We start from the raw sequence: 15,542 nt of genomic DNA, 5'->3' as shown, positions 1-15,542 counted from the left end.
GAATGAGTCTCTTTCCTTGAAATGGCAAAGAGGTCTGGTTTTCTGAGCGACTAGCGATTTGTCTGCAGACTTTCAAACCAAGTCACACTACTTCCTGTATGTACTGCAAAAGGCATAGTAGTAATGAAATTCTTTCCCGAGTTTGAAAAGCCCACGCAAGGATTGCCCAGTACCAACCCTCCTTTTTTACTTCTTCAGTGAGTTACCTAGACGCATGAGACCTCTATTCTCGTACATTTGACAATAACCTGTAAAGGAGAAGGTTGGATGGGAGCTTGAGAGCTGTAAATACTGACTTCCTGTTGCAAGTTGTGCCGTGGAAAAATGATAGTTCTGCATCAAATTTTCCACATCATCTTCAGCCAAAGTTATTCTCTCCCCCTCCCGTACGTTTAAGTGCGTGTGTGAACGGGACGTAATTTACACATCCCAATTTAACCCACCGCTAGGTTGAGGGCAAAATCCTGTCCCCGCTGATGTCAGTTAATTGTTTTGTTTGTTTGATTTTTGTTACGCTGATTTTTGTAAGAGGAGGATTTCACCTTTTGAAGATAATCAAACCCTTTTTTGACTTTGTGGGTGGCTCTGAAAAGAGCCTTTAGGTTAGTTTTAAAGCCAAAGTGTTTATTTCTCAGTCAGCTTTACTTGCTCTTTGCCTTGTGGCTCTCGGTTTTCTTGGGCAGCAGCACGGCCTGGATATTGGGCAGGACACCCCCTTGAGCGATCGTGACTTTCCCCAACAGCTTGTTGAGCTCCTCGTCGTTTCGGATGGCGAGCTGCAGGTGACGGGGGATGATCCTCGTTTTCTTGTTGTCCCGAGCAGCGTTGCCAGCCAGCTCCAGAATCTCAGCGGTCAGATACTCCAGCACCGCAGCCATATAGACCGGGGCGCCAGCCCCCACCCGCTCCGCATAATTGCCTTTGCGAAGCAAGCGGTGCACACGGCCCACCGGGAACTGCAGCCCAGCCCGTGAGGAGCGAGACTTCGCCTTAGCCCGCACCTTACCTCCCTGCTTTCCTCTGCCCGACATTTGCGATTCACGTTCTGCCTAAGACCCTTTACTCAGGAAAAGAAATGCAAAGTAAACCAAGGGACAGCCAGCAGCCGGCCTTATATTGCTTCCGTTTTCAGAGTCAATCGATTTGTGATAGGCTGGAGACTTGCCTTGTCTGAACAGCCAATGGGGAAGCGGATCTAACTGTGACCATTGGTGAAGCAGAATATGCCTGTTGGAAAGGGGGTGGCTTTTGCATCTCATCGAATTAAAAAAAAAAAGAGGGGGGGGCTCGGCACCATTTTTCCACGTTGTTATTGCTGACTGAATATCAAGGGAGTTTAATATCAAGGGAGTTTTCTTTGTGTATTTACAGATTAGAAATGTTTTCAACGGGTCTTGTACATTGGTGCTCAGTGATGTGACCACTCATTGAAGGTGCTCTTACTTCTAATTTAGTTTTTTTGAGGTAAATTTATCAATTAAATTAATTTAAACAAAACCCTAGCCCTCTACCTTCGAGACTATCTTGCAGAGATAATTAAATCAGGACACTGATAAATGGACCAACTATTGATTTAACAGTAAGGATAGAAGTAGTCAGAAAGACTGGCTAAAGTGAGTATTCCATAACAGCAGTGCACTCAGTTTACAGAAAGACACACAAGAGCATATCTGTAAATATCCAGTGGGTGAGAAATAAGTCTGCAGATGAATGGGGGAATTGAGATGTAATGCATAATGATCATTCTCCCACAGCGGGACTTTTAACAGGAACAGTCAGTATTTGTACATGCATCTCACGTTCCCCACACAACTTTCTTTTACAGATTGTTGTCAGATTTACGAGAATAAAGGTCTTCAAATGACTGGTACACCTGTTGGAAAGTCAAATAGAAAATCCCCGAGACGTAGTTTTGTACCGAACTAGTATTCAAAACCTCCCCCTCCTCCTCCAACCGAGCACAGGGGATTAGGGATCTCTCCTTGAAGGGGTTAAAAGGACGGTTTGTCACTGGGCAATCCTTGCACAGCGCGGGCTTTTCAAACGCCCACAAGGTTTGTAATTGACTAATCCTTGCACAGCGCGGGCTTTTCAAACGCAGGAAGTTGTTTTTAAACCGCGCCCAGAAACCAGATAGAGAACGGATTTTTGCTTCTAAAATCGCCAACATTTCCTCCCGCTTCCCTCCCTCCCTCTTCTCGGAGACGTAGGCCGATATGCGTTTACACGGTAATCTTATGGCTATTGTAGATCAGTCCCCTAACGGCAGCATTTATACGGAAGGAATGATTGGCTCCCGCACTAATCCTCTTTAACTGTTTTACAAAATGCATCTTCCTAATAGATTTGATATAGTATCTCAAAATAATATTAGCAATTGTTATGAGGTTTTTTTAATGCCCCCATAATGCTGCTTTCTAGAAAATGCGCTCGACTCTTCCTTGTAAATCCACCTTCCTGTACCTCTGCGACTGCTGGAGGAACTGGCCAGAGACTGCGTCTGAGGACACCATCTACAGCTAAATGCTGCTAACCAAATACCATCAATACTTTAAAACTATTACTTCTATATTCTAAACCAAATATGAATTAACACAAAAGGTAGGAGTCCAGTTAAGGTTTGCGGTGTGTTCCCTGAGGCACTGTTTTACTTGTGGTTTTCAGACCTTCATGATTGAACCCCGCTCCTCTACGTGAGTTAACAGTGAAACAGAGGCGTATCTATACAATTTGTCTAATAGAGTGACAAACATGTTGCTTAGATAAAAAAATTCAGTACAAAGTATTTTTTCCTCGCTCATCTTCCTTCCCGTGATTAGACTGATCCAGCTCTTACTGTGAAAGTATGGGTGGCTCTGAAAAGAGCCGTTGTTAATTATACGTGGGAAAAAGACTCAACCACCAAATCCGTACAGAGTGCGGCCCTGGCGTTTCAGAGCATAAACCACATCCATGGCTGTGACCGTCTTACGCTTGGCATGTTCAGTGTAAGTAACAGCATCGCGGATCACGTTCTCTAAAAACACCTTCAACACGCCACGCGTCTCTTCGTAAATCAGTCCCGAAATACGCTTTACTCCCCCACGGCGCGCCAAACGACGAATAGCCGGCTTTGTAATACCTTGGATATTATCACGAAGAACCTTCCGATGGCGCTTAGCGCCCCCCTTCCCAAGTCCCTTACCACCTTTACCACGTCCAGACATAACTACCTCAGTACTACTCCACACAGTGAAAAAATTATAAACTGCCCTGTTCGTGAACTATGTAACCGTATGTGGGCTCATCTCCTTATATACAGCTGAAACCGACCTAATTGAAAACTGCAAAGAGGCGGTTCTATTCTAGTGGTCTTCCCTTTCCTTCCCCCACTGACCTCTGTACAATGCTCATTTAGAAGAGAAGAGCGGGAGAGCATTCCCCTCCCCCACCCTCCTCCCGCTCACCGTTGGCAGCAGACTGCTTCTTTTAAAATTCAGAAATCTTTTGAGTACAGATATATACATTTATTTCTGTAGTATTTCCTGAAATTTTGTACTTTTATACATTACTAAATCCTACCTAATTATTGGAATCCCAGATTTTCCAGCAATACTGGTCCTTTTAAACTCCTTAAAATAAGAGCCACATTCAAAATGTGCTTTTTATTTATCACTGGTGTATTTTCACTGCTGGAGGATCTTCCAGAAAAAGTGTTTCACACCATGGGCTATTTCTTTTGAAAATGTTCCTTAGATTTTTAAAAAGTTGCAGTGTGCAGCAAAATGCGGCCAATCAGATTTCCTGACGCATCTTTCACTTTTCTTATACCCCACATTCACTGCCATTTTCCAAAGCATGCATAAAGACGGTTAATGTGATAAGTACGCCTTAATTTCAGCCAAAGGATGTGCTAAAATGGCATTTATTACCACTTCCAGAATCTGACATTCCATTAGTTATGTATAGAAAATTGGTGAATATGTGAGCGTTACCTGTTTCTAACCCTTTTCTATATTCCCAGTGACCTCTAGCACCTGCCATCTGCACTGGAATTCACACAGGCCCAGGTACCCTCTCTCTCCTTTCTGATGCACTATTGGACAATTGGTCTGAAATCAACAAGATTAAATGCAATATCGATATGTGAAGGGTACTACCCTTAGGAAGGAAAAATAGTGTACAACTACAAAATGGGGATTAACTGTCTAGGTCAGGGGTGGGCAAACCTCCGCCCCATCCAACTGCTTCTTGTCTCCTGACCGCCCCCTGGGACTCCCCGCCCCTTATCCAACCCACCGGCACCAGCCCCCTTACCGTGCCACTCAGAGCAGCATGTCTGGCAGCCACACCACCCAGCCAGAGCTAGACACGCTGCCACTCTGCTCAGCAGGAGCGCACAGCTCCTCTGCCCAGAGCAAGGTCCGCGCTGCAGCGTGGCTGCAGGGGAAGAGGGACAGTGAGGGAGGGGCCGTGGGCTAGCCGCCCTGGCCAGGAGCTCAAGGGCCAGGCAGGATGGTCCCACGGGCCGGATGTGGTCCACGGGGCGTAGTTTGCCCACCTCTGGTCTAGGGTGTAGTACTGCTAGAAATGATCTGGGAGTTAGAGTGGAATACAAATTGAATGAGAGTCAACAATGTGATGCAGTTATGAAAAAGGCAATATTCTAGGATGTATTAACAGGTGTGTTGCATGCAAGACACGGGAGACAATTGTCCCACTTTACTGAGCACAGGTGAGGCCTCAGCTGGAATACTACATTCAGTTTTAGGCAACACACTTTATGAAAGATGTGGACAAACTGGGGAGACCAGAGGAGAGTAACAAAAATAATAAAAGGTTTAGAAACCTGACTAACTGGGCGCAGACTCACCGGCAGTGCCTCCTGCTGGTTGTCCTTGGGAATTAGTGTTCCAGCCTCCAGAGAGCCCTCTTCAGGCCGGCGTCTCGCCTTGCTGCTGGCTCCCATGTCCCTCCCAGGACTCCGGTGCCCCTGTCCTGGGTGCTGCCCCCTGGCACTACCCCACAGTTCTGGGTCTCCCCCTTCCAGGGGAACCCCCCACCCACTAGCCCTACCTTACCTCAGTCATAGGCTCCTGCCAGTCACCAGCTAGCCCCCACACCCTGGGGCAGACTGCAGTATGAGCCACTCATCACCGGCAAGGTTGGGTTTGGACCTGCTGCCTCTGCCCACCCGTGGCTGCCCCCTGCAACCCTCATACATAATAGGATTTACCAGGCCCTCAGCCTGGGGCTTCCCTAGGCCGGAGCACCCAGGCTCCCTTGGCCTTTCCCCAGCCCTGCGCCAAACTAGGTGTCCTGCTCGGCACCTTGCAGCCAGACCCTTCTTCCTCGAAAGAAAGAAAGAAAGTCTTTTTGAGCATCTGGCTCACAGCCTTTATAAAGCCAGCTGGGCCCTGATTGGGGCGTGGCGCGCAGCTGCCTCCACTTCCCCCAATCGGCCGGGGTTTTGCTCCCTTCCCCAGCTCCAGCCCTCTGCAGGGCTTTTCCAACCCCTTCAGGGCTGGAGTGGGTGCTCACCCCACTATACTGACCTATGAAGAAACGTTGAAAAAAAGTAGGAATTAAGATCAATTGTTCTCCATGTCCACTAAAGGTAGGACAAGAAGTAATGTGCTTAATCTGAAGCCAGGGCGATTTAGATTAGAAATTAGGAAACTTTCTAACTATAAGGGTAGTTAAGATTCAGAATAGGCTTCTAAGGGAGATTGCGGAATCCCCATCTTTGGAGGATTTTAAGAACTGGATAGACAAACAGCTGTCAAGGATGGTCTAGGTTTACTTGGTTCTGCCACAGTGCAGAGCTAGCTCCACTTGATGACCTCTCCGCCCTACTTTTCTATGATTCTATTGCTCTGGGTCATTCCAGCAGTCTGGTGGTACATGACACAGTGTACTACAAGGCTTAGTTAAAACTAACCAAAGACAGGATTTTCCTTGGGACTCGGCCCATTGCTCAGAAAAGGCAGAATTAAGATTTGGTGGGTGAGGAGAGGTGTTAGATATTGCCTTAATTGTATTTCCTGATTTTAGTGTTTGGGAGCATATTGGATTTTAGCTAAGGCCTAAAATGGTGGATTTGGCTAACCTTTTCTCACACGTCAATGAGAACATGTTGATATCAGTAGTTCACACACTGTGTATACAGTTAAGGGAGTCATTCTTTACATTGCAGGGAGCATGTGACACACACTGACGTTCTGGAACTGTGCATACTAGTTCCTGAAGTTTTTACTTTATGTTTGAAATTCTGAGGGCGGGGGAGGAGAGTATGGATGTGTGTATCTAGGTTAAGGAACAGGAACCCCCTCCCCTGTAACCTTATCTTTACTGTAAAGAGGCAGTGGACTTGATCTGTGTGGTTATTGACAATCTTGGACAACAAAACACAGCTGTCTTTAAAAGGCTGTATCTGGAGTACAGCTTTGCAGATACAGCTTCAAAATGTGTAAAGCTGAAAAATGAATATAAAAGACACAGAGATAAGCTCAAAGCTTCCACATGCATTGGCTAAAAAATTGTGCCACACTGGGGAAAAAGGTGAAAAGTTTACAATCCCAGAATTTAGAAGCTAGTGAAGCCTTAGGAAATGTCCTATTCCAAAATGAAAAATGGAAGCTGAGTGATTTAAAGAAGGGGATGTGACGTTAAATGGAGTTTTGTACAGATTATGAACACTACAGAGAGAAAAAGTTAGACAGTCGGGACGAGTGCAAGTATTAAATTGTTAAAAAATGTTAGTATTAAAGGGAATGTTGATGACTCTTTTTTACAAAAAAGGCATGTTGAGAGAAGGACTATCTACTAAGATCAATAGAAAAATAAAGTAACATAGCCACTAATATTGCTGTCAGAAAACGAACAGTTTAAGTGTAGCAGCAATGGTACCTATATTGAAGCTGGATGAAACTTAGAAAAGAATAAGGAAATCAAAGCGGTCTCGATACAGAATATTTCTAACATACAGCAGTTAACAGAGCCACCACCCCCAAAGTTATCTCAGCTGTGAAAAATGTATTCAAAGCCAACATATAACATTAAAATTGCAGTTTACAAATGTAAACGTCTTAATTTAGGGAAGGCCCAATGAAAACTGAAAAGGTATTTTGATGGCCAAGTCTCTGGCGTGGAGCATGAAGTAGGAGATCAGGTGCTTGTACAGTATGTCTCAGAGAAAAAGCCCTTTCTCAAATCCATTTTGGAGGGTCCCTGCTATGTAATGGATAAGGCTAGTCCATCAGTATACCTGGTTCAGGTAAAGGATGAAAAATGGGTGGTGAGTCGATGGTTGCATGCAATGCAGCTGAACCTATACAGACGGAGGGACAGAAAGGAATCTACTGATGTAAAAAAAAGGAAGCAAGAATAATTGTTTTCTTTTTCAGATGTTGATTAACATGGAAGGCATAATATAAACTATGTTGGGATCCATGGAATTCAGGATACAGCAGAGAAACAATGAGGGGACAGTGCATGAGGGGGAGAATACCACCCTAGCCTTACGGTTCCCAGGTAGTCATGCAAAAAAGCCTACAATGTTCTGGTACAGACTGGACTGCAGCCAAGGTGGAAGATCCTAACAGCTCTCAGGAGCAGGGACTTGGAATGGGGGACCTAGTGGGGATGGTGTGTTTAAATGGGATGGTAATGGCTAACCTAACCACACAGTTAACACTGTTGGGAAATATTACAATTATATTAGTAAATCATTGAACTACTGCCCATGAATCCACTTCCATGCCAGGAAAGTGACTGAGACTTTGACCTTTTTTTCTGAATGTGATTAAGGACTTGCAGAGTTCCACTCCCACTCCTGAACATACTGGAGTAACAATGTCTACTACTCTAGAATTGAAGGAAGAAAATGAACCATGTCCAGAAATGGAACCATGACCTGATGATGGACTAGTGATAAATTGTGAACATCAGATTATGAGTAATAACACACAGTAACAAGTGATACCTATAGTATTGAATGTATCCGATTTTACATTGCCACAGCAGCTCTGTCATGTGAAATATTTGCACGTCTAAATGCAAATGATATAAGAAGTCAGGCAAAAATTCAGACAGCCAATGGATGGGATTGAATTCAAGGAAATTTGGTGGCCTGAGAAGGGAAAGAGTCAGGGGAAGAGAAATTAAAAAAGATATGGAAACTGTACTAAGGGTCGGGGCATTGGGAACATCAGCATGGAATCACAATATTGTGGGAGGAAAATTAGAGCATGAGAGTTCAATTGTAAAACCTGTTAAAATTAAATAAACAATGGAATGAGGATATAGGGGAGAATTTAAAGGGTGTTCAGGATGCTAGGATAACAGGACAGATGTTTAGAGAAGTGGAAGCAGCACTCAATAAACTAGGAAAAATCATGAACCATCATAACCTGTCAAAGGCAAAGTACCTGTTTGTGTTTCTTAACACAGGAGCTTCAAGTTGGAGTAAATGAAATTGAGCCTGGGGAAATACATGGGTTCATAAGAAATAAGCTGCTACAACAATAGACAAAAATAAAAGGAGTAGATTGGAGCAGGGATGCTACTCAGGAATCCATTATGCTCAGAAAAGGTGCACGTTTGATGAAACATGGATAATTCCTTGGGTACTAGCAGTACCAGTGGTCACAGGTCTAAGTGATGCATTAAGAGTGTATAGTGTCCAGCCTATAGATAAGTTGGAACCTACCATGGCAGGTTACATCTTTAAGGTATATGTCACCCCTCCTTGGATACAGGTGGGGGAGTCTGGAAATCCCCAAATACCTCATGTAGTTCAAAGAGCCAAGGTACCTAGTATGTCATTGTGATGAACTGCATTGCCAGTTTGTGGATTCTTCTTCGATGAAGAAAAAAATCACACAGTACAGCTGAGGCAATGGGGACAAGGTCAAGTCAAGATTGCGAAGGCTGGAGAAGACAAATATTGCACAATCTCTTGAGTTGGACATTTCCAATTTGTCCACATCTTTCCTGAAATGTGGCACCCAGAACTGGACACAATACTCCAGTTGAGGCCTAATCAGAGCTGAGTAGAGTGGAAGAATTACTTCTCGTGTCTTGCTTACAATACTCCTGCTAATACATCGCAGAATGATGTTTGCTTTTTTTTGCAACAGTGTTACACTGTTGACTCATATTTAGCTTGTGATCCACTATGACCCCCAGATCCCTTTCCCCAGTACTCCTTCCTAGGCAGTCATTTCCCAATTTGTACGTGTGCAGCTGATTGTTCCTTCCTAAGTGGAGTAATTTGCATTTGTCCTTATTGAATTTCATCCTATTTACTTCAGACCATTTCTTCAGTTTGTCCAGATCATTTTGAATTTTAATCCTATCTTCCAAAGCACTTGCAACCCCTCCCAGCTTGGTATCGTCCTCAAACTTTTTTAAGTGTACTCTGTATGCCATTATCTAAATCATTGATGAAGATATTGAACAGAACTGGACCCAGAATCGATCTCTGAGGGACCCCACTCATTATGCCTTTCCAGCATGACTGTGAACCACTGATAACTACTCTCTGGGAACGATTTTCCAATCAGTTATGCACCCACCTTATAGTAGCTACATCTAGCTTGTATTTCCCTAGTTTATTTATTAGAAGGTCATGAGAGACACTATCAAAAGCCTTACTAAAGTCAAGATCTACTGCATCCCCCCATCCACAAGGCTTGCTACACTGTCAAAGAAAGCTATCAGGTTGGTTTGACACAATTTGTTCTTGACAAATCCATGCTGACTGTTATTTATCACCTTATTATCTTTTAGGTGTTTGCAATTTGATTGCTTTATTATTTGCTCTGTTATCTTTCCAGGTACAGAAGTTAAGCTGACTGGTCTGTAATTCCCTGGGTTGTCCTTATTTCCTTTTTTATAGATGGGCACTATATTTGCCCTTTTCCAGTCTTCTGAGTAGATGTCCAAAACATTTGTTGACCTGAAGACAGGGGAGTCAAAATATTCAAAGCAACATAGATGCACTGTGGAATGCCTCATAGGGGAAGTTAGTGCACTATATTGGGGAACATCCATGGATACGCATGATATCAACAGGCTTTGTAATTGTGCAGGCCATCCTAGTAGTGGTGTTCATTGCATTTATTTGGAAGGTTAGGAACATGGTTAGGTAGTGGAGAAAGAGAATAATGTCTATGAAATACAGGCTTTGATGAAGCTTTAGAAAGGATTCTATGGCTTCATGATGGGAAGTGTTGAGGCTGACGATATATTTAGGCTTGACAGAATCCTGCAGTGAATTTTAAGAGTCTGTTCTGACAACATTTAACAGCGTAAGCATAAATAGAACTGTGCATGTGTAAGAAATTGCAGAGTAATCATGTTTGTGAGAAAAAGAAATGACAAAGTAACTAAAAAGATGCAGAAGACCAGCTTGAACACTAAACCTGTACTGACAGAGGAGAGTTAACATGAAAATATGTGTAAGAAAGGGTAACAAAAAGCTGTAAATAAGTAAGTTATAAGTAAGTTTGTTTAACAAAGGGAGGTTAAAGCTGTATTGGCCTGTGCTGGAGGTGACTGTGATTAGATCATCCTGATGAACTTCCCACTTCTAAGTAAGTGATCACCACTTGCTGAGTGTTTTGCCTAAATAAAAGATTTGTTAGACCATCTGCTGAGTAAGTGAATCTCAATCCAACACACAGATGTTCAAGTTTAGGTGCATTTGACATTTAGAGATAAGAGGCACTGCCAGTCAACATAAACTCTGTATTAACCAAGATTTTGGGTGGTGAGTTTTCCTTGATTTTTGAGGAAGTGGTGGCAGAGAGGGGGAAATGATGATAGAGACAACTATGGGAGGGCATGAAGGATCTTTGTAGGTTTACTTTAGCCTCCCCCTGCACCAGCTCTGGGCTTCTCCTGCATCTTGCCCTCTGCCCCCAGTAAAAGTGCAGAGGCCAAGGTGAAAAGGGAATCTGGTAACTGAAGGGTTATGAGGAACAGATCAAGCAGCTGAAGACAAGGCAAACCCCAGATTCTTTATTCCTTTTTGGAGGCTGGGAAGGGGAAAAGGACTGTGCACAATCCATGGAGATAAATGCATTCTGATACGACACCTCCGAGAAGAGTGAACTGCTCGGTTCATCTCCAAACTTGTTTTCATCCACCCCTCAAAGTAAAATTATCCCCCCACAGTTTTTGTGGAATACCAGTTTTCAGTACACATGTCCTATGTACATGGATATTAGAACAACAGGAATATTGAAATCAGGTCCATATTGGAGGAGTAGAATAAAAGAACACCTTACACAAATGATCCCACAATTATGAAACAAACCTTCCACAGACCCTGATGCATCACACTTATTTTCAAGTCTCTGGATTATAGAGATTTGAATATTAAAATCATCTTCTTAGTGGAAGGGCTGTATATGAGGAACTTTTTGACTCAATGACCCTCAATGACATTTGTATAACGGAGTGTACCTCTGCTCCTCTTTTGCTATACACCTATATTCAAGAAAATATTACTATGCATGTGGATTTTGAACATTGGGGGTATATTATCACCCACTGATCAAATAACCCCAACTTTGCCACACAATTTTTACCTAAGGCATTGTTCCATCATGCCAATTTCTGAGGCAATTTACCTATACATTTGGATTTTATAGAATTTTGATATGTGCAAACAACTCATTTTGGATATGTTATATCTCAGGAATCCCTTGGCTGAATGAATCTGAATTTGCTTTATATAGGCTACCCAAATCCTGTTGAATGCCTGTGCACAACCCTTCATCAGTCAGCTACCCGGTCTTGCCGCCTCCTGGCCACTCCATGCCCCTGGGTCTACTGCATAGGGATGGGACTCTGCACTCCAGTAGGGAACATGGGAGCCTGTACAACAGTCACAGGTGAAAGACACCTAATGAGAATGAATGAAAACTGAAACAAGAGCTCTGATGTGTGAAGTTCTCAATTAATCACCATGAATGTTCTCATCTCTTCCCCTGTCCCAGTGCCTGGGTGTATGTGTCATATACTGCATCATATACAGTATTTGAGAAAGAGAGTCATTTTAAGAGACATACTAAAATAAACTTGGGGATTCATTAGGATATAGCTATTGTTATTTCTAACAAATATTTTTTGAGCCTTGCTCACATCACAATGTGTGTAGGGTGGAAAACAAAACACAAAGAGACAAAAAAACCCTCTGACATTATTACCAGAATCTTCCCTGGATATTTAAGTAGACACTTGCTTATTAGCTGTTACAGGCTAATCAAATAGTATATGATGCCTTAATTTTATCTTTCACATTATATTATCTTCTGTCACAGAATCAGCTTCTTTCTGCTTTTTTAGGAGATGATTTGTGGGCTAGTTTTCACCAGCTTAAACCCAAGATCATCACAAGAAGTGAGAACTGTTATTCTGGAATGCAAAGAGAACATAAAGTTTCATTCCTTTGTTGTGAGTGCAAAGTAGGTTACAGATAATTCAGTGCTTTTCTGAAGTGATTGGCTCTGAGAAGGTACACAGAGAGAGAGATTTAAAGTTCCCTTTAGCTGTTAAAAAGGCATCAAAAAGAGTCATATTATATTAGTGCTACAGAACAATATACAACAGTCTCCTGCAATTCAGACAACTAAATAAAGTGTTATCATTAATTATACGCTTTAAAGAAGCCACCTTTATATAACATTAAATTAAATAGACGAAAATAATTTATTAACTGAATTTTCATCTCTAGATAATGGTATCCCTATAGTTTATGTTTATACTAAAACATTTTACCTTAATTGTTGTTTTAATCAATAATGCTGTAAAAAGACACTAAAATACAAAACACTGTTTAGCAAATTACTTGCTTGATACATTTTAAAAAGTTTTTTAAGGGAAAATACAAATAACATTAAAATTACTTTGAAACTGTAAAATAGGCAAGTGTGCTTATCTTCAGTTGGAATATCTGAAAAGGCAAAATATAACAATTATTTGCATAAATGTTCAGAGCATAAACATTCTTTTATAAGTATTTAAAAAGTCCTTCATGATTTTGTTTGTGGCACTATTTCAGCGGAATTAAAGGATTGTAGGAGGTAAAAGACATTGTTAAGGGAGCCAATTCTTATTCTGTTTTCAAAACTCAGGGACAAGTTTGTGTTACTTCCTTCTCTTCAAAATTAATTTATACTGAGGAAATCCATTCATATACTTAGTTTTATATTCTGACTTGGAGAAAACACGCTAAAGAATAATATTTCATTGTGAATGTAATTCTATTGACAACTGTACCATTTTCATTTGTAAGCATAAACAAGTTACCCTTTCCCCAGGTCTCTCTAGCTTCAGGTTCCAGAGTTTATGGGCTCTTCTTTAACTCATCTTTATATTCTACAACTGAAAACTCTGTAGACTAAAAATACCTTGTTTCCTCTTTACCCAGGTAAGAAACTGAGCGATTTGGTAGCAGATATTATGTAAAAAATGAACTTTTTAATTACAAAGAAACACAAACTGAACTGCGAGGCCTTTTGCAATGAAATTGGGCGGGCTCTTTAACTCACCAATAAGACCTCAGTTCATCTCTAAAAATACCAGGCAGCTGATCTGCTACAGTTTGTTTCTGTCCCAGACTGTCAGATACTCTGCCAGTATGTTAGAAACGGCACCTATTGCCTCTCCCCATGTCACTGCTCCTGGGGAGAAATCGCTCGCCAAAAAAACGAAGAAGGCAGAAGGAGGCACCAAAACTCACAAACCCTCGGGTCCCAGCGTGACCGAGCTGATCACCAAGGCTGTGTCTGCTTCCAAGGAGCGCAAAGGGCTCTCCTTGGCCGCTCTTAAGAAGGCTCTGGCCGCCGGAGGGTACGATGTGGAGAAAAACAAAAGCCGCATCAAGCTGGGACTAAAGAGCCTGGTGAGCAAGGGCATCTTGGTGCAGACCAAAGGCACCGGCGCATCCGGCTCCTTCAAACTCAGCAAAAAGCCTGATGTGACCAAGGAAAAGACGCCGAAAAAAAAGGCAGCGGCAAAGCCTAAGAAACCAGCTGCCAAGAAACCCGCCAGCGCCTCCAAGAAACCAAAAAAGGCTGCGGCCGTGAAAAAGAGCCCGAAAAAAACCAAGAAACCAGCAGGTGCCGCAGCCAAGAAAGCGGCCAAGAGCCCCAAAAAGCTTACAGCCGCTAAGCCCACGAAAGTACCTAAGAGCCCGAGTAAAGCCAAAGCGGTGAAGGCCAAGTTTGTCAAGCCGAGTAAACTTAAAGTAGCGAAGGCGGCCCCCAAGAAGTGAAACTGATTAAAGAGGAAAGGAATCGTCTCAGCCAAACAAACCCAACGGCTCTTTTAAGAGCCACCCATCCCTTCCCAAAAGGAGCTGAAATGTCGGGATCACTTACTTAATAACCTAACCGTGTCTCTCTTGAAGGGCAGAAATTCCCTTCTCAGATGGCAACAGAAGAGGACAGATACACGGCTCTGGGAAAGCGTATTATCCTACCTGCTCCATATCAGCTTTAGTCCCGCGCTCTCGGAGAAAAACAGTCTGAAATGCTAAATTTTTAGTGATCTATAGACAAAAGTCTCTTTTCTGACCTGCAAGGAGCGGGAATAGGGATTAGAGCCGTAGTTAGTTTGAAAAACCCACACTTTTATTTTCTTTAACAGTAATTTAACAGGTTTCAGAGTAACAGCCGTGTTAGTCTGTATTCGCAAAAAGAAAAGGAGTACTTGTGGCACCTTAGAGACTAACCAATTTATTTGAGCATGAGCTTTCGTGAGCTATAGCTCACTTCATCAGATGCATCTGATGAAGTGAGCTGTAGCTCACGAAAGCTCATGCTCAAATAAATTGGTTAGTCTCTAAGGTGCCACAAGTACTCCTTTTCTTTTTAGTAATTTAACAGTATCATAAGAGGGGGAGGGATGGATTAGAATCTATATGAACTCACACTGCCCCTCCTTGAGAAGATTAATGGCTACAAAATTATTCCCCCAGGAAATCTCTTTGTTTTCCAGTCAGATTTGTGGGCTATTTTAAACTCTACGTTCTTTTAAATCGGCATCCAAGCTGTGGGTAGGGGAACGCTGCTCGTTGTTATTACCCTTTTGCTATAATACACTTTTCATATAGATTCTAATCCATTCCCCACTCTTATGATACTTCTGAATTACTGTTTCCAGAGATAAACCGGGAATAAATAAAATTTCTTTTGTAGTTGTTTCACTTTTCTCAGAAAGTCAGATAATTTCAGCTCTTGCTTGTTAAACTCCTCGTCTTTACGGACGGCGAGCTGCCAATGGCGGGGAATGAGTCTGGCTTTCTTGTCCCGAGCAGCATTCCCAGCCATCTGGAGAATCTCAGCGGTCAGATACTCCAGCACCGCAGCCGTATAGACCGGGACTCTGGCACCTACCCGCTCCGCATAGCGACCTTTCTGAAGCAGACGGTATACACGGCCCACTGGAAACTGCAGCCCAAGAGCCCGTACTTTACCTCCCTGCTTGCCGCGGCCTGACATGATGACGCAAAAACTATTAAATGCGCCTCACTCAAAAAAAAAAGTGTG

At 42.7% G+C, this 15,542-nt stretch overlaps 3 protein-coding genes and 1 long non-coding RNA gene across 4 annotated transcripts; 1 reads left to right on the top strand and 3 right to left on the bottom strand.

Annotated features, from left to right (window-relative positions):
- Positions 1-217: 217 nt before the first annotated feature.
- On the bottom strand, positions 218-1,188 carry LOC144259417 (histone H2A.J). The gene has a single exon (XM_077807631.1). The coding sequence runs from the start codon at positions 1,029-1,031 to the stop codon at positions 642-644; it is 390 nt and encodes a 129-aa protein (XP_077663757.1). The 5' UTR covers positions 1,032-1,188; the 3' UTR covers positions 218-641.
- A 1,547-nt stretch (positions 1,189-2,735) lies between these two features.
- LOC144259416 (histone H4) lies at positions 2,736-3,206 on the bottom strand. Its single transcript, XM_077807630.1, has one exon. It carries the CDS (start codon positions 3,204-3,206, stop codon positions 2,895-2,897), a length of 312 nt encoding a protein of 103 aa, XP_077663756.1. The 3' UTR covers positions 2,736-2,894.
- An 8,982-nt stretch (positions 3,207-12,188) lies between these two features.
- On the bottom strand, positions 12,189-15,542 carry LOC144272963 (uncharacterized). The gene is made up of 3 exons (XR_013347706.1): positions 15,390-15,542; positions 12,897-12,943; positions 12,189-12,405 (listed from the first exon to the last, which is right to left on the bottom strand). It is a non-coding gene; the product is annotated as an uncharacterized LOC144272963 (long non-coding RNA).
- LOC144272952 (histone H1.01-like) lies at positions 13,514-15,515 on the top strand. Its single transcript, XM_077831382.1, has 2 exons — positions 13,514-14,651; positions 14,880-15,515. The coding sequence occupies exon 1, from the start codon at positions 13,514-13,516 to the stop codon at positions 14,264-14,266; it is 753 nt and encodes a 250-aa protein (XP_077687508.1). The 3' UTR covers positions 14,267-14,651; positions 14,880-15,515.

Source organism: Eretmochelys imbricata, chromosome 1 (assembly GCF_965152235.1).
Source record: "Eretmochelys imbricata isolate rEreImb1 chromosome 1, rEreImb1.hap1, whole genome shotgun sequence".
Classification (NCBI taxonomy): domain Eukaryota; kingdom Metazoa; phylum Chordata; order Testudines; family Cheloniidae; genus Eretmochelys; species Eretmochelys imbricata.
This window is presented reverse-complemented; position numbering and strand designations above follow the sequence as displayed.

What these genes read in the sequence shown, in the direction of transcription:
- LOC144259417 (XM_077807631.1), bottom strand. Translation starts at nt 1,031, where the DNA reads ATGTCGGGCAGAGGAAAGCAGGGAGGTAAGGTGCGGGCTAAGGCGAAG.
- LOC144259416 (XM_077807630.1), bottom strand. Translation starts at nt 3,206, where the DNA reads ATGTCTGGACGTGGTAAAGGTGGTAAGGGACTTGGGAAGGGGGGCGCT.
- LOC144272952 (XM_077831382.1), top strand. Translation starts at nt 13,514, where the DNA reads ATGAAATTGGGCGGGCTCTTTAACTCACCAATAAGACCTCAGTTCATC.